The sequence below is a fragment of the Sorex fumeus genome, unplaced genomic scaffold, assembly GCF_029834395.1.
Source record: "Sorex fumeus unplaced genomic scaffold, SorFum_2.1 ptg000050l, whole genome shotgun sequence".
NCBI classification, from domain to species: domain Eukaryota; kingdom Metazoa; phylum Chordata; class Mammalia; order Eulipotyphla; family Soricidae; genus Sorex; species Sorex fumeus.
The window spans coordinates 17,224,071-17,242,363 of NW_026606107.1; the positions used below are offsets into that span (position 1 = coordinate 17,224,071).

Genomic DNA, 18,293 nt, shown 5'->3' on the forward strand with positions numbered 1-18,293 from the left:
TTCTCGTAGCTCAGGTAGAGAAGGGAACACCAAGTAAAGAGTGTTTGAGGACTTGCTCTAGATATGAGACGTATGCTGAAAGTAGACTATAGACCAAACACGATGGCCACTCAATACCTCTATTGCAAACCACAACACCCTAAAGGAAAGAGAGAGCAAAAAGGAATGCCCTGCCATAGAGGTGGGGCGGGGTTGGGGGGATGGAGGGGGTGGGAGGGCTATTGGATTCATTGGTGATGGAGAATGGGCACTGGTGGAGGGATGGGTCCTTGATCATTGTATAACTGAAACCCAAACACAAAAATATGTAAGTCTACAACTGTACCTCATGGTATTTCACTAATAAAAAAATACATTTAAATAGTTACACTTTGGGATTAAAATAAATAATAAATAAATAAAATGTTAAATGTTTCTGATGATATTTTGGGCATAATTTGATATATTAGATGAATTTGTGTTAAAATTTTACATTTATAGATACTATAAATTATTCTGTGTAGGAATAATTTGCCATCTGGTGAAGACAAGGCCACTAAACTTAAGGTGACTATGGTTGCCTGGGATCGCTATGATACCACAGTTATTACTGCAGTGAACAATTTCCTTTTGAAAGTATGGAATTCTTTCACAGGGCAACTTATTCATACTTTATCTGTAAGTATTCTAAGTTTAGAAAATTAAAATAGTTAAAAAGGCATTATTCTTTCATGTTCTTGTATTTATTCATCTAATATTTCATTTAAAGACATGTAAGTTACTTTGTTTTTAGCTTGAGCTGGGAGTTTTTATTTTTATTGTTTAGGAGTAGAGCTGTATTTTGACAAAGGTATCATATAGTCTGTCTGCCCAGTTTAGTTTATTCAAGAAGTAGAGGAAGATAAGTAGAAGGAAAAACTTGAATTTTCACAAAGACTACAATACTTGTGATATGAAAAATTGATAATACTAATATCAAAAATCATATGTGAAGGAGTAGATATTTGAAGTTTTATCATTATAGGTAGTGACCTCAATTTAAATTCCTGTTAAAAGACTCATTTCTTTTCTGCCTCAATTATTGATTCATAAATACCTTAAAGAAAGTGCTGAGTGAATAACATGCAGTAGTGAGTAATAAGTAGTGAGTGATAAGTAGTGACACACAGTAGTGAGTGATAGGATTCAGACTAGAAAACATAATTAAGAACTAAGTTCTCCTTGTACTATACCAGGGTTACTTGTTTCTGCCCCCTTCCCTTTGTTGTTGCTATGCCAGGCATGCAAGTCCTACATTAATTGTGCTGCTCTAGTATTGCACACTGGGTTGAGGTGCCTGCACACTGGTGATAGTAGGGTAATAATGGTAGTGCCAAAGATAACACTCAGTGTTCTTGGCAGTGCTCACCAGGGGTTACACACTTGGTTGTGGTGATTGCCAATAATTGCAAACTTTAAAAACTTGTTTGCATTACATATGCACTTAGCTGTGGTGCTTTCCAGGGGATGCTCTCTTCATTGAAGCACTTGCCAGGACTTAAACTCTTATTTATAGTTCTTGTACTCACATTGTTGAGGTGTTTGCCATGGTTCAACTTGATTGCAGTGCTTACATACATTTTTGTCTCATTGTACTTAGAGACCTCACATTTATGTTTGACAGGGATTGCACTTACTGGTGTGGGGAGGTGCCAGGATAAGGTGTAAATAGCAAAAGTAAAAGGTGATGTCTATGCAAATTTTAGTATTTTTTCTGTTTTATTGAACAATGCTGGTGTAATTTTGATAGGAATTGTATTAAACCTGTACATCACTTTGGAGAAGATGGCTATTTAGTACTGCCAGTTATTCCATGAGCATGTAGTATCTTGGTGCCTTCTAGTTATATTAATGTCTTGTAGTTCGTGTTTTCCTCATTTCTTTTGCTTTTTATTATTGTTGCATTGTTTGGGTCTTGCACAGTTAGTTCTGTTGCTTGCATTTATACTTGTTGACAAGGTGCTGTAGAGCACACATTTGTGTGGCAGTGAGGATCACAAAGGTTATGCCACTGGGAATGTGCTTGACAAGTGGAATGGTTCCATTTATAGAACTTGTGTCCTCCTGACTGCAAGGATGTTAGTTGTTCTACCACTAGACACATTGGGCCCAAGAGTGTTTTATAGTTTTTATTGTATGGGTCTTTCACCTCCTTTGTTAAGCTTAGCCTTGGGTATTTTGATTAACTTGTAAAATAGACTATCTGTTTAGTTTTCTGCTAATTTATTGTTTTCATGTAGAAATGGAATAGACTATTGTTTATTGAGTTCTTTTTCTTTCCACGTTATTGTATCATTTATTGAAGTAATAAACAAGTAATTTTCCACTTGAAAAACCCTAAGGATATCACTGGTAAAATGTATTTTGTTGTTAATATTACTTTGTTTACTTTCTATCAGTGTGGAAGAGGGTTCAATAAATAGTAGATTATATGTGTGAAGAAGATATATAATTGGTAAAGCTTTCAATGAAGACGGTAACTATTTGGCTTACTATCATTAAATGAAATTTTATTATTTTAGACATTTTTTAGTCATTGTCAAATTGCAAAGTTATTCATGATTTCGTTTCAGGTGTATATTGTTTCCATACCAGTTCCTTCACCTGTGCTCACTTCCCACCAACAATTTCCAACCTCCTCCCCAGGTTTGCCTCCCATCCAAAAGTCTGCCTCTATGAGGGGAACATTTTTTAAATGTTTAAGTTTTTGCATTGTACTGTTGCTGACATGGTTTATTACATAACGCTTTACCACCTTTTAGCACCACATCCTCTACCAGGTTGATCTTCCCTCCAGCATGAGGTCCTTGACACCTCACTGTCGTATCTCCCCGCCCCTTGAAGTGGTATGTTTCCTACTGAGAACCATTTCTCATGTTGTTTCCTTTGTCTTTGGGTGTTAATTATTACCCCTTTATGTTTCCTTATGCCCCAAATATGAGAGATATCATTCTATGTCCCTTTTTCTTCCTCTAATTTTACCCAGTATATTTACCAGGTCCTTTCATGGAGCAGCAAACTGTATGACTTTATCTTATCTTATGGCTGAGTAATATTTCATTGTGTATATGTACGATAGTTTCTTTTTTTATGTAGGAGTACTGCTATTTATTCAGCCACTGATTAGCTGATTGAATTGGGCCTGAACTCCACCTTACTTTTTTTTCACTTTTTATAATTTTATTTATTAAATAACCATCAGAGCAGTTACAAAGGTTTTGTGTTTAAGTCTCGGTCATACAATGAGACACCCGTACCTTCACCAGTGCCCATTCTCCAACACCAAAAGCCCCAGTATAGCCCCATCCCACACCCTCACCCTAACTGTGGGGCAGATGATTTCCACATTACGTTCTCTCTACTTTGATTACATTCAATAGTGTGACACCATACCCACCATTAATATTTGGGATTTTACCTCAACACTCAGATTTGCTGAAAAGGCAACAGTAGACAATTTGTTTTCTATTGCTGGTTATGAATAACATATAATGTCATGTGGCTGCAGTAGTGGCTGCGTGATTTTGAAATTCGAAATTTTAACACTTAAAATTTCTGCCAAAACCTGCTGGGTTCTGAGATTTGTACCTGAGTCTCTGGGATCATGGCCATTAAGCAGCTTGATCGGGAGCCAGAAAGGCCGTTCGTGGGCAGCAACTCGGGGTCTCATTGGGATGGGGAGGAAAGGGCCGGCTCCATCCCCATCCCATGAGGCCCCATGTGTCTCCTCACTGCAGGCCCAAACCTGACTGTCCAATAGCCTCTGGCAGATGGAGGTCACTGAGCAGCCAAGGGGAAGCAGGTGTAGTGACAGCACCCTTTCCCCCCTGGGGTGGCCCAGTGACAGTAACCTACTATGGGGTCCAGACGCATTTCTGCCAAAAGCCGCTGGGTTTTGAGATTTGTTTCTGAGTCTCTGGGATAATGCCCATTAAACGGTTTGATCAGGAGCCAGAGAGGCCGTTCGTGGGCTGCAACTCGGGGTCTCATTGGGGTGAGGAGGAAAGGGCCGGCTCCACCCCCATCCCGTGAGGCCCCACGTGTCTCGTCACTGCGGTCCTAAACCTGACTGTCCAGTTGACTCTGTAGGATGGGGGTCACCGGGCCACCAGGGGAACAGGTCAAGGCACGAAACCTATTCCCACGTTGGGTGGCCCAGTGCCGGTTACCTACTGCAGGAACAGGACGCATTTCTGCAAAATGCCATTGAATTCCGAGATTCTTTTCTGAGTGCTGGAATCATGGCCATTAAGCAGCTTGATCAGGCGCCAGAGAGACTATTCATGGGCGGTGACTTGGGATCTTGTTGGGCTGGGGAGGAAAGGGTCGGCTCCACCCCCATCCCTTGAGGCCCTATATGTCTCGTCACTGTGGGCCCAAACCTGACTGTCCAGTGGCCTCTGAAGGATGTTGGCCACCGGGCCGCCAGGGGGAACAGGCCAAGGCACGAAACATATTCCCACCTGGGGTGGCCCAGCGCCAGTAATCTACTGTAGGGACCGGATGCATTTTATGCCAAAAGCTGTTGGGTTTTGAGATTTGTTTCTGAGACTCTGGGATCATGGCCATTAAGAAGTTTGATCAGGAACCAGAGAGGCTATGCTTCCAATTATATAGCTGAACCGGAGGTGGTTTCTGGGTGTGTCTCCCACATACCTAACTTTTGGCCGTTTACTTTCTTGGTAAACTTTGCCCCAAGTTTTTGGGATCTGGCCAAAGACACAGCAAGCAATTTTGGGTTATCTGAAAGTCTGAAGGCACCATCAGGCTGCTAATGCACTCGCCTCACAGGTACAGATTAACCTGCTGGTGGCACCATACCCCCAACCATGGTTTCTTTATCCAGTCATCTATTCCTTTTTTTGCAGTATTTTTTAAATCAAATTACTCTGAGATATGCATTTACAAGCATGTTCCTGATTGGATGTAAGTCATACAATGTGCATTCCAACACTCATCCTGTCATCCTTTCAACACCCATCCCACCACCAATGTCCTCACTTTCCTTGCTGCCACCCCACCCATCCTCTATGGCAGACACTTTTCTCCCTCCCTCCCTTACTCTGGATGCCTGCCCTCCCTCCCTCCTTCCCTCTCTCCCTTCCCTCCCTCCCTTCCCCCCTGTCTTTTTTCTTTCTCTTTCTCTCTCTCTCCCTCCCTCTCTCTCTCCTTCTGGGAATTATGGTTTGCAATACAGATACTGAAAGCTTATCATGCGTGTCCATTTACATAGTTTCAGCACTCAGTTCTTGTCCAGACTGATCATTTTGAACTATCAGTGTCTTACGTAGGATAACAGTGGTCCATTGTCTGTCCTGATTGCCCTTCCCCCTATTACTTAATGCCTGCTTCCAATTGTGTACCCCCTCCTGGCTCTTGTTTCTGCTGTATCAGTCTCATACTATTTTTTTATATCCCACAAATGAGTAGTAATTCTATGTCCGATTCTTTCCTTGTTACTCATTTTACTCAGCATGACACGCTCCTTATTCATCCATTTATAAGCAAATTCCATGACTAGATTTGTCCTGGTGGATGCATAGTATTTCATTTTATAGAGATACCATATGGTCTTTATCCAGCCGTCTGTTCACAAACTGTTGTTTCCAGATTCTGGCTATTGTGATTTGTGCTGCAATGAAAACAGAAGTGCAGATGACTTTTCTGCAGTATGTTTTTGGCCCCCAGGATATATTACCAGAAATGGTATTTCTGGGTCTTATGGAAGCCTAATTTATATTTTTTTGAGGAATGTACATGTTGCTTTCCAAAAAAGGCTGGATTGGTTAACGTTCCTACCAATAATAAATTAGAGTACATTTGTCTCCACATCCATGCCATACACTGGTTGTTCTTGTCTGTTTGATGTGTTCCAGTCTCTGTGACATGAGATGATATCTTACCATCATTGCTTTATTTTTTTAAATTTTTGTCAGTGAAACACCATGAGGTACAGTTGTAGACTTACAAATTTTTGTGCTTGGGTTTCATTTATACAATGATTGAGTACCCATCCCTCCACCAGTGCCCGTTACCTACCTCCAATGCTCCCGGCATCCCTTCCAACCCCCTCCATCCCCCCCCCCCCACCCCTGTGGCAGGACATTCCCTTTTGTTCTCTCTCTCCTTTTGGGTGTTGTGGTTTTCAAAAGAGACATTGAGTGGCAATCATGTTTGGTCTCTAGTCTACTTTCAGCATGCATCTCTCATCCTGGGAGAATCCTCCCAACACCCTTTACTTGGTGCTCCTCTCTATCTGAGCTGCCTTCTCCCCCAGCATGTGCGGCTGGCCTCCAAGCCAAGGAGTGAACCTCCTGGTACTTATCTTGGCTATTCTTGGGTGTTAGTCTCCCATGTTGTTACTTTATATTCCCCAGATGAATGCAATCTTTCTATGTCTGTCCCTCTCTTTCTGACTCATAGCATGATACTTTCCATGTAGTACTACTTGAACGTAAATTTCATGACTTCATCTTTTCTAACAGCTGCATAGTACTCCATTGTATAGATGTACCAAAGTTTCTGTAACTGGTCATCTGTTCTTGGACACTCGGTTTTTTTTTTTCAGATTTTGGCTATTGTGAATAGTGCAGCAATGAATATAGAAGTGCAGATGTCATTTCGACTGTACTTTTTTTCCTCTCTGGGATATATTCCCAGGAGTGCTATTGCTGGGTCAAATGGGAGCTCAATTTTTAATTTTTGGAGAATTGTCCATACTATTTTCCAAAAGGGCTGAACCAGTCGGCATTCCCACCAGCAGTGAAGGAGTCCCTTTCTAGCCACATCCATTCCAACAGCAGTTGCTTTTGTTCTTTTGAATGTGGGCCAGTCTCTGTGGTATGAGATGATATCTCATTGTTGTTTTGATCTGCATCTCCCTGATGATTAGGCATTTTCTCATGTGCCTTTTAGCCATTTGGATTTCTTCTTTGGGAAAGTTTCTGTTCATTTCATCACCCCATTTTTTTTGATGGGGTTAGATGTTTTATTCTTGTAGAGTTGAACCAGTGCTTTGTATATCCTTGATATCAACCCTTTATCAGATACCACCATTGCTTTAATTTGCATGTTACTGATGATTAGTAATGCAGAGCATTTCTTGATGTGCCTGATGCCCATTTGTATTTCTTCTCCGAGGAAGTTTTTGTTCATCATTTCTCATTTTTTATTGGGGTTGAACTATTTTTCTTACGAAGTTTTACCAGTGCCTTGTATATCTTTGATATTAACCCCTTATCAGATGAGTGTAGGGTAAATAGTTTCTGTCATTTTGTTAGCTCTCATTGTATTCTGATTTCATCTTTTTGATGTGCAGATACTTCTTAGTTTAATGTAGTCCCATTATTTTGGGGTTTGATTCCACTGGATTAGTCAGTGCTGTTTCATCCTTGAAGATGCTTTTAGTCTTTATGTCATGGAGAATTCTGCCCAGATTTTACTCATTTTACCTCATGCTTTGGGGTCTGATATAAAGGTCTTTAAACCATTTTTCCTGGACTTTTGTTCATGCCATTAGAAAGAGATATGAGTTCAGGTTGGTTTTTTTTTTTTTAAGTAGCTGACCATTTTTCCAGCTCCACCTATTGAAGAGGTTTTCCTTGCTCCACTTCCTTTATGGTTTTGGTCCTTTATTGAAGATTAACTAATCATATACCTGGGAGTTTTTCTTTTATTCTAATACCATGCTCTTTCAATTACTACTGCTTTATGTAGTATAGTTTGAAGTGAGGAAAGTGATGCCTCCCACCTCTTTTTCTCCAAAGATTGCTTTACCTATTCAGGAGTCTTTATTGTACTAGATGAATTTCAGAAGTTTTTGGTCTGTTTCTTTGAAAAAATATATGTGTATACATATAGGGACTGTGTTGTATCTATACAATGCTTTGGGAAGTATTGCCATTTTAATAATATTAATCTCTCCGAATCATGAACATGGGATGTGTTCTATTTCCTTCTGTCCTCTATTTCTTGAAATAGTGTTTTGAAGTTTTCTTCATAGTGATCCTTTACTTGTAAAGGATCTGATTCTTAGGTTCTTAATTTTCCATGGCACAAGTGTTAATGGGATTTTTAATAAAATTCTCTCTCTTCTCGCTTCGGACTGGAGTGATAGTACAGCAGCTAGGCCATTTGCCTTGCATGCGACTGACCTGGATTCTATCCCTGGCATCCCATTTGGTCCCCAAGCACCGCCAGGAGTTAATTCCTGAGTACAGATCTAGGAATAACTCCAGAGCATCTCTGGGTATGGCCTAAAAAGCAAAAAAAACCTCTCTTCTCATTCATTATTTGTATAGTGGAAAGCTATGAACCCTGCATATTAATTTTTTATTTTTTTTATTTTTTTCTTTTTTTATTAGTGAAAAACCATGAGGTACAGTTATAGGCTTACAAATTTTGTGCTTGGGTTTCAGTTATACAATGATCAAGTCCCCATACCTCCACCAGTGCCCGTCATCCATCCCCATGGGTCCCAGCATCCCCCCCACCCTAATCCCCCCCCCGTCCCATCCTGCCTCTGTGGCAGGGTATTCCCCCTTGTTCTCTCTCTCTTCTTTTGGGTACTGTGTTTTGCAAGAGAGGCTTTGAGTGGCAATCATGTTTGGTCTATCGACTACTTTTAGCATGCTTCTCCCACCCTGGGAGGGCCCTCACAACACCCTTCATTTGGTACTCTCTTCTCTATCTGAGCTTCCTTTTCACCTAGAGCCTGTGGCTGGCCTTCCATTCATGGAGCAAAATTCCTGGTACTAATCTCAGCCATTCCTGTGTGTCACTCTCCCTTTTTGTTGCTTTATGTTCCCCAGATGAATGCAATCTTTCTGTGTCTATCCCGCTCTTTCTGACTCATTTCGCTTAACATGATACTTTCCATGTAGTACCACTTGTATGTAAATTTCATAACTTCATCTTTTCTAACAGCTACATAGTACTCCATTGTGTAAATGTACCAAAGTTTCTTTAACCAGTCATCTGTTCTTGGGCACTCAGGTTTTTTCCAGATTCTGGCTATTGTAAAGAGTGCTGCAATGAACAAACAATTGCAGATGTCACTTCGACTATACCTTTTTGCCTCTCTGGGATATATTCCCAGGAGTGCTATAGCTGGGTCAAATGGCAGATCAAATTCTAATTTTTTGAGAGTCGTCCATACTGTTTTCCAAAAGGGTTGGACCAGCTGGCATTCCCACCAGCAGTGAAGGAGGGTCCCTTTCTCGCCACATCCGCGCCAGCACCGGTTGCTTTTGTTCTTGTGGATGTGGGCCAGTCTCTGTGGTGTGAAATGATATCTCATTGTGGTTTTGAACTGCATCTCTCTGATGATTAGTGATGTAGAGCATTTTCTCATGTGCCTTTTTGCCATTCGAATTTCTTCTTTGCGAAAGTTTCTGTTCATTTCCTCACCCCATTTTTTGATGTCGTTGGGTGATTTCTTCTTATGGAGTTTAACCAGTACCTTGTATATCCTTGATATCAACCCCTTGTCGGATGTGTACTTGGTGAATATCCTTTCCCATTCTGTAGGCTGTCTTTGTATTTTGGTCACTGTTTCTTTGGAGGTGCAGAAGCTTCTTAGTTTAAGATAGTCCCATTTGTCTATCTCTGTTTTCACTTGCTCGGCCAGTGGCGTGACATCTTTGAAGATACCATTAGCTTCAATATCATGGAGAGTTTTGCCGACTTTGTCTTCAATAAACATTATGGATTCTGGTCTGATGTTGAGGTCATAAATCCATTTTGATCTTACTTTTGTGCATGGTGTTAGGCAGAGATCTGAGCCCACTTTTTTGCATGTAGCCGTCCAATTTTGCCAGCACAGTTTGTTGAAGAGGCTTTCCCTGCTCCATTTCACTTTTCTTGCCCCCTTATCAAAAATTAGATGATTATATGTTTGGGAGGAAATGTCAGTATATTCAACTCTGTTCCATTGGTCTGCAGCTCTGCTTTTGTTCCAGTACCATGCTGTTTTAATTATTACTGCCTTGTAGTAGAGTTTGAAGTTAGGGAGGTTGATTCCTCCCATTTTCTTTTTCCCAAGAATTGCTTTAGCTATTCGTGGGGGCTTATTGTTCCATATAAATTTCAGGAGTGTTTGCTCCATTTCTTTGAAGAATGTCATGGGTATCCTTATAGGGATTGCATTGAATTTGTACAGTGCTTTGGGAACTATTGCCATTTTGATGATGTTGATTCTCCCCATCCATGAACAGGGGATATTTTTCCATTTCCTCGTGTCCTCTTTTATTTCCTGAAGTAGCGTTTTGTAGTTTTCCTTGTACAGGTCCTTTACTTCCTTAGTTAAGCTGATTCCTAGATACTTGATTTTCTGGGGCACAATTGTGAATGGGATTGTTTTCTTGATGTCACTTGCTTCTCTTTCACTATTTGTGTATAGTAATGCCATGGATTTTTGGGTATTGATTTTATAGCCTGCCACTTTACTATACAAGCCTATTGTTTCTAGGAGTTTCTTGGTAGAGGTTTTAGGGTTCTCTAAGTATAGTATCATGTCATCTGCGAATAGTGAGAGCTTAATTTCTTCTTTCCCTATCTGGATGCCCTTAATATCTTTTTCTTGCCTAATCGCTATTGCAAGTACTTCCAGTACTATATTGAACAGTAGTGGAGAGAGTGGGCATCCTTGTCTCGTCCCTGACCTTAGGGGGAAGGGTCTCAGTTTTTCCCCATTGAGGATGATGTTTGCTGTAGGTTTGTGGTAGATGGCTTTAACTATATTGAGGAAAGTCCCCTCTATCCCCATTTTGGCAAGGGTTTTCATCATGAATGGGTGCTGGATCTTGTCAAAAGCTTTCTCTGCGTCTATTGATATGATCATATGATTTTTATCTTTTCTTTTGTTGATACGATGGATTATGTTGATTGATTTCCGAATGTTGAACCATCCTTGCATCCCTGGGATGACTCCCACTTGGTCATGATGTATGATCTTTTTGATGAGTTGTTGTATTCTATTGGCTAGTATTTTGTTGAGAATCTTCGCATCCGTGTTCATCAGGGATATTGGCCTGTAGTTTTCTTTTCTTGTGGTGTCTTTGTTTCCTTTTGGTATTAGAGAGATATGGGCTTCATAGAAGCTGTTTGGGAGAGTTTCTGTTTTTTCAATTTCCTGGAAAAGCTTGAGAAGAATTGGCAATAGGTCCTCTTTAAATGTTTGGAAAAATTCGCTAGTAAATCCGTCTGGGCCTGGGCTTTTGTTTTTGGGAAGAGTTTTGATTAAAGTTTCAATTTCCTTGATGTGAATGGGTCTATTCAGGTACTCTATATCTTCTTGATTCAGCTTTGGGAGATGGTAGAGATCCAGGAATTGATCCATTTCTTCTAGGTTCTCGTGTTTTGTGGCATAGAGACTTTCAAAGTAGTCTCTGATGATCTCTTGAATTTCTTTAGTTTCTGTTGTGATATCCCCATTCTTATTTCTGATTCGATTTATTAGGGTTCTCTCTCTCTGTTTCTTTGTGAGTGTTGCTAGTGGTTTATCTATCTTATTTATTTTCTCGAAGAACCAGCTCTTGGTTTCATTGATCTTTCGGATTGTTTCTTTGTTTTCCATGTCGTTGATTTCTGCTCTAAGTTTTATGATCTCTTTCCTTCTGCCTGATTTAGGCTCTTTCTGTTGATCCTTTTCTAAGGTCTTGAGCTGTGAGGTCAAATTGTTTATGTGCATCGTTTCTATCGACTTAAGATAGGCTTGCAGAGCTATAAATTTTCCCCTTAATACAGCTTTCGCTGCATCCCATAAGTTCTGGTAGTTTGTGTCTTCATTCTCATTTGTTTCCAGGTATCTTTTGATTTCATCCTTGACTTCGTTCCTGACCCACTCATTGTTCAGCATCGAGTTGTTTAATTTCCAGGTGTTTGATTTGGTTCTCCGTGTCTGTGTGTGATTCACTTCTATCCTCAGTGCATCATGGTCTGAAAAGATGGCTGATACTATTTCTATCTTCTTGATTCTGTTGAGGTATGTTTTGTGTCCTAGCACATGGTCTATTTTGGAAAATGTTCCGTGCGCACTGGAGAAGAATGTGTATTCTTTCTTTTTGGTGTGTAAAGCCCTGTATAAGTCCATAAGCCCTTTCTCTTCTATTACTTCTTTCAAAGCCAATAATTCCTTGCTGGGTTTTGTTCGTGTTGATCTATCCAGAGGTGATAAGGCGATGTTGAAGTCTCCAAGTACTATTGTGTTGGTAGTGATGTCCTCCTTAAAATCTGTTAGCAGTTGTTTTAAAAATTTAGCTGTTCCCTCATTAGGTGCGTATACATTTAAGAGTGTGATTTCTTCCTGTTGTACGTATCCCTTGATGAAGAGAAAATAGCCTTCACTGTCCCTTCTAATCTTTTTCAAGGTGAAATTAATGTTGTCAGATACTAGTATGGCCACCCCAGCTTTTTTGAGGGAGTTGTTTGCTTGCAGGATTGTATTCCATCCTTTGACTTTGAGTCTGTGTTTGCTCTGGCTGTTGAGGTGAGTTTCTTGTAGGCAGCAGAATGTTGGGTTCTGTCTCTGTATCCATTTTGCCACTCTGTGTCTCTTAACTGGTGAATTTAGACCGTTGACATTGAGAGAGAGAATGGTTATGGGGTTTTGTGTCATGTTTCTGTGCGGGTGTGTTGTGGTTGTAGGGTTTGTCTTTTCTTATAGTAGCCCCTTTAGGCCTTGCTTTAGGTTTGGTTTTGAGTCTATGAAGTTCCTGAGCTGCTGTTTATCTATAAAATAATGTACTGTTCCTTCGATTTTGAGGGAGAGTTTAGCCGGGTAGAGTATTCTTGGGGAAGCATTCATTTCCATGAGTTTTTTGACTATATCTCGCCACTGCCTTCGGGCTTGTAGGGTTTCCTCTGATAGGTCTGCTGTGAATCTAAGGGATGCTCCTTTGTATGTGATTTCCTTCTTTGCTCTTGCTGCTTGCAGTATTGTGTCTCTATCGGCAGTATCGATCATTCTAAGTATGATATGTCTTGGAGTGTTTTTGTTGGGGTCTCTTTTAGCTGGCACCCTTCGGGCTCCTTGAACCTGAATGGCTGCATTGTGCAGCTCTGGGAAGTTTTCAGCAATGATTTGTTTGACGGTGTTTTTTTCGTTGGGATTGTTTCCCTGAGGTTCAGGTAGTCCCATGATTCTAATATTGTTCCTCTTGGAGTCATCTGCTAGGACTCTGATTCTCTGTAGAGCCATTTTGAGGTCCCTTGCCAGTGTTTGTTGTTGCATGTTGGCTTGTTGCAGCTGATCTTCCAGCTCACTGATTCTCTCTTCAGCTGCGGTCATTCTATTTTTAAGAGAAGAAACTGAATTTCTCATTTCATCTATGGAATCTTTTAATCGTGACATTTCTGCCCTCATTTCTTCTCGTAATTTGTCGATTTTTTCTGTGGTGTTACTGGCTGTCTGTCTGACTGTTTCATTGAGTTGATTGAACATCTTGATGACTTCGTACCTGAATTCTATGTCAGAGAGGTCCCTTAGGTGAGCTGTATTGACAGAATGGTCTAGATTGTTTTCGTTGTTCTCCCCTTGTGTTGGAGATTTTCTTTGTTTCTTCATATTGCTGAGTAGGTTGGTTTACTAGATTCCTTGGGTACTAGGTTCCTTAGTGTGGGAAAACAACCTGTGGCCGCGTGGGCGTTGGCCCGCTGGAAATTAAGCCACGCCCACTTTTGAGGCCACGCCCACTTTGAGGAGGCCTCGCCTCTACAGAACCCTGGGTTTGGGATGAGATGGGCACTGCTGTCAGGTCAGGAGTGAAGAGGGCAGGGCAGACGCTCAAAACTGCTTCTCTTCAGGCATCACGGGGGACACCTGGGGTCCTGCAGGGAAAGATGGAGGTCCCAGGGTCGCGAGCCGGCAGCTGTTCTGACCTGGAATTAAGATGAGATGGGCGCCGCCTCAGGTCAGGAGTGAAGAGGGCAGGGCAGACGCTCAAAACTGCTTCTCTTCAGGCATCACGGGGGACACCTGGGGTCCTGCAGGGAAAGATGGAGGTCCCAGGGTCGCGAGCCGGCAGCTGTTCTGACCTGGAATTAAGATGAGATGGGCGCCGCCTCAGGTCAGGAGTCTGCATATTAATTTTTTAGCTTGCCACTACTATACCTATTTATTGTTTCTAGGAGCTTTTTTGTAATCTATGATTAGTCATTAACTCTGCTTTCTACTTTTATCCTTATTAGGAAAATATGGGTTGGGCTCCTATAAATCCCTTCTTCTAATCATGGTGTGATTCCTTTTTCAAGAGCTCACCCATTAGAACAAAAGACACATCTGTCTTACATGAAATTACAGGAGTTTCAGAAATCCTGTATTAAGAATTATGGTCAAAGACAAATTAGAACAAAATGAACGGCTAATGTCTTTTTGGTGTTGTTTTAGAGAAGTAAAATAATTTAATTTTAAAGAAATTTGCTTGGAGAAATGTGAGGATACAGAGAGAAAGAAATGGCAGAGAGAGACCCGTTTATGAGAGAACAAGGCTTCTCCAGAAGTGAAAAGACTATAATTTTATCAGCCAGAGATTTTAAAGGGTTTTAAGAGTCCTGAGCCAGTTGCTAGGGCAAAGACCAATATATAATTATTACTATCTCATACCTTGTAATTTAGGTGACAGAATAGAGATAATTGATTGGAATGGAGGGAAGAATGGCTTCAGGAGTTTATAGTAGGACAGTGACTTCAATTTGTTTTGTAGTAGTGGAAATAGAAGTGTTATGCATCTTATGACATTTATGAGTTTGTCAAGTTTTATTCCCCAGGTGATCCAATGATTACCCTTTTAGCATGGGACAAAAATGTAAAATACCCTATTATAAAATTATCAATTAGCTGTATCATTATTTGAGTTTATCAAAGTAATTTTACTGTGTACTAGTTAGTATTCTGGAAAGGTATTTATTATTTCAAATTAATATTCAGCAACACATATTATTATCATGCAAATATTTTTTTTATTTTCTGAGAAAAGAATTTTGTTAAACTTTTAAGTTGGAACAGTACATGTTTTTTTAATTTAGTGTACTTATTTTATGTATTTATTGTTTTAATATAGGATTTTACCTACTCAATTCTTTTCACTTTAGTCTGTAGTTTTGTTTTGATTTTGATTTGGTTAAGCAGACTTACTCCTGGCTCTGCACTCAGGGATCATGCCTGGCTGTACTCAGGGGATCACCTGCTGCTGGGGATCAAACCTGGGTTAGCCACATGCAAAGCAAGCACCCTATCACTCCAGCCACTCTGTTGTTTTTTTTTGATGAACTATTATTATTGTGTGCAACACTAATATGATATAATACTCTTATTATTGCTCGAGCGGGTCCAGTAACGTCTCCATTGGAGACTTTGTTGTTACTGTGTTTGTCATATCGAATGAGTCTCTCGGTAGCTTGCCGGGCTCTCCGAGAGGGGCGGAGGAATTGAACTCGGGTCGGCCATGTTGGCCGCTTGTAAGGCGAACGCACTACCGCTGTGCTATCGCTCCTTATACTTACATGTAGACAAATATAATAATTCTCTACCATGACGTAAAATTGAATGCTCTTTTTAGATTCACAGTAGCTGTTCAATTTTAGAAGGCCTGAATATGTAATAAGTTGGTGTTTTCCTAAGTGAAGTACAACTTGAAGATATACAAGACTTGGAGTCTATGGTTAATCATGCATTCTCTAGCAGGAGTTAAAGAAAATCAACAGTGATCTAACAAGATGTCATCAATTCTTTTCTTTAAGAACACAGATAATAAATATTTTAGGTTTTGCAGTGGCCTGTGTCATATACTTGTTTTCTAAAGTATTTTTAAAATGTGACAATACATTTTAAATTGACATATTATTTGTATAAATTACCTACTAGTGATGAGAGAACTAGTACAGTGGTTAAGGCACTTGCTTTTTATGCAGCCAGCCCCAATTTTATTCCTGGCACCACATGTGTTCCCTTGAGCCCTTTCAGAAGTGATTAATGAGCATAGAGCCAGGAGTATCCCGAGTACCATATGTGTGTCCCCCACCAAAAAAAGTGTCTAGGAGGCAGAATTTGAACTGTAGCTTAGTTTGCAGACTCATGATCCCAATAGTCTTTATATACTAATATTTATTTATTTATTGTAAGTGAATAAACTTATTTATTTATTGTGAATAAATAAATTTATTGGAAGTGAATAAATAAATTTATATATTTATTGGAAGTGAATAAATTTATTTATTGGAAGTGAATAAATAAATTTATTTATTGGAAGTGAAAAATATCGCTGAAGCAATAGCACAGCAGTAGGGCGTTTGCCTTACTGAACCCAGCCAAGCCGGGTTCGAGTCCTCTGCGATTCTTCTGCCCCTTTTGGAGAGCCCGGCAAGCTACTGAGAGTATCTCGCCCGCACGGCAAAGCCTGGCAAGCTACCCATGAAGTATTCAATATGCCAAACACAGCAACTATGAGTCTTACAATGGAGATGTTACTGGGCCCGCTCAAGCAAATCAATGAATAACGGGAGGACAGTGCTACAGTGCTACAGAAATATAAACATAGAGTATTGATTTTCAAATTTATTTTTAGCAGGAAACCTATTTTTCAGAGAAGTATTAAGTGAAACCTCCAAATAGAAAATTTATAAAAGAACAGTCACTATGCTTTGTTCTTTTAGTATATTACAGAATTTTCCAAAGTATAAATTAAATACTAATGATGAGAGTTATGAATGAATATGGCTTGGAGAGATAGAAACAGAGGTAAGGGACATGTCTTGCATGAGACTCACTGGTTCTACACATAGTCCCTTGAACACCTTCAGGAATCACTCACTCCTGAGTACAGTGCCAAGAATAGCCCCTGATCACTTCTGGTTGTGACCAGCAAAACTAAAAATAGAATTATTGGTGGAGAGCATTGGTAATTTGTCTGTTACATACATGGCAAACTGAATGTGAATGACAATTTATATTAGTCATATTTTTCAATGGCCTTTTATAGCAGAGTCCTAGAAATATGAATTCCACTTCAGACATCTGGCTATAATGTGTTTCTTGTATCTTTAAAAACATTTGTATGTCTTCTATTGAATGCTTTGAGAAACCAGTACTTAAACATATAGTGAGCTCTAATTTGATGTGTACATGTATTTAAATTCTTTTAATTTTTTGTAAATGAATTCATCTGAACCAAATTGATAGACGTCTAATTTCTTTTGTACAAGTAAACTAGATGCTTGGTGTTGGTTTTCATTTATAATATTGATTTTATCACAGGGTCATGATGATGAAGTATTTGTTTTGGAAGCACATCCTTTTGATCAAAGGATCATACTTTCAGCAGGTCATGATGGGAACATTTTCATTTGGGACCTTGACCAGGGGACCAAGATTAGGAATTATTTTAACATGGTAAGGATTTATATGTGTTTAGTTTATGGTAAAGCTGATATCTCTTATATGATAACTTGACAAAGTATATTTAGTGTCAAAGGACCTCTTACTGTCTGTTTTCTCTTACTGTCTGTTTTTAAATTCCTAAAATAACTTAGAGAACAACTAAATACCTCAGTGTGGAGGCAGTTGGGAATTATGCTTTTAAGTTAATTTTGTTATCTTGTCAGCATCTTCCAAATTCTAGTACTCATCTCCATAGAATAGAAACTGATATTCCTTAAGCTTTTGGTGTTAACAGAAACCAAAATTTAAAAAATCGTTAAACTGTAATCCCCGGGCCTGTTTATAGTACACAGCTGGCCTTAGTTCCATCCAAGGCATCCCAAATGGTCCCCCGAACACCGCCAGGAGAAATTCCTAAGTGCAGAGCCAGGAGTAACCCCTGAGCATCCTCAGGTGTGGCCCCTAAACTATAATCCTAATTTATAAATCACTATGGTCACTACAGTGAGTTTATTTTATCTGATTCTGGAAAATTCATATGGCATAGTTATTTATCAGGAAGTTTTTAGCAACTGTGATATTGGAAATATGGATACTCTTAAAATGAATTTCATACAAATATTGGAAAATCTGGTGAACTATCTTCTCCACTTGTAGAATCACTTACTTCAACAGTGATTGGAATATTCATATCATCTAGCTTTAGTGCCTTTATCCAAAGACTATTGCTAACTAAGCTGTTCTACATTATTGGTCCTTGAGCTCCCTTTAATAGGTTTTGTATAGATCTAGATTATTGATTTCTTGTGATTTTTGTTAATAAAGTTAATTTATGTGTTTTAATTGAAAATTATTATTTTATAGCTTAATCACATTGCAATTTAGCATTTGAGGATATCAT

The 18,293-nt window shown here is 39.6% G+C and overlaps 1 protein-coding gene across 1 annotated transcript in view; it reads left to right on the forward strand.

Annotated features, from left to right (window-relative positions):
* BRWD3 (bromodomain and WD repeat domain containing 3) overlaps positions 1-18,293 on the forward strand; it is a 235,604-nt gene that overhangs the window by 138,460 nt on the left and 78,851 nt on the right. The window contains exons 14-15 of the mRNA XM_056124125.1: positions 504-657; positions 17,270-17,404. Coding sequence (XP_055980100.1) covers positions 504-657; positions 17,270-17,404 — 289 coding nt within the window. The remainder of the gene's footprint in view (positions 1-503; positions 658-17,269; positions 17,405-18,293) is intronic.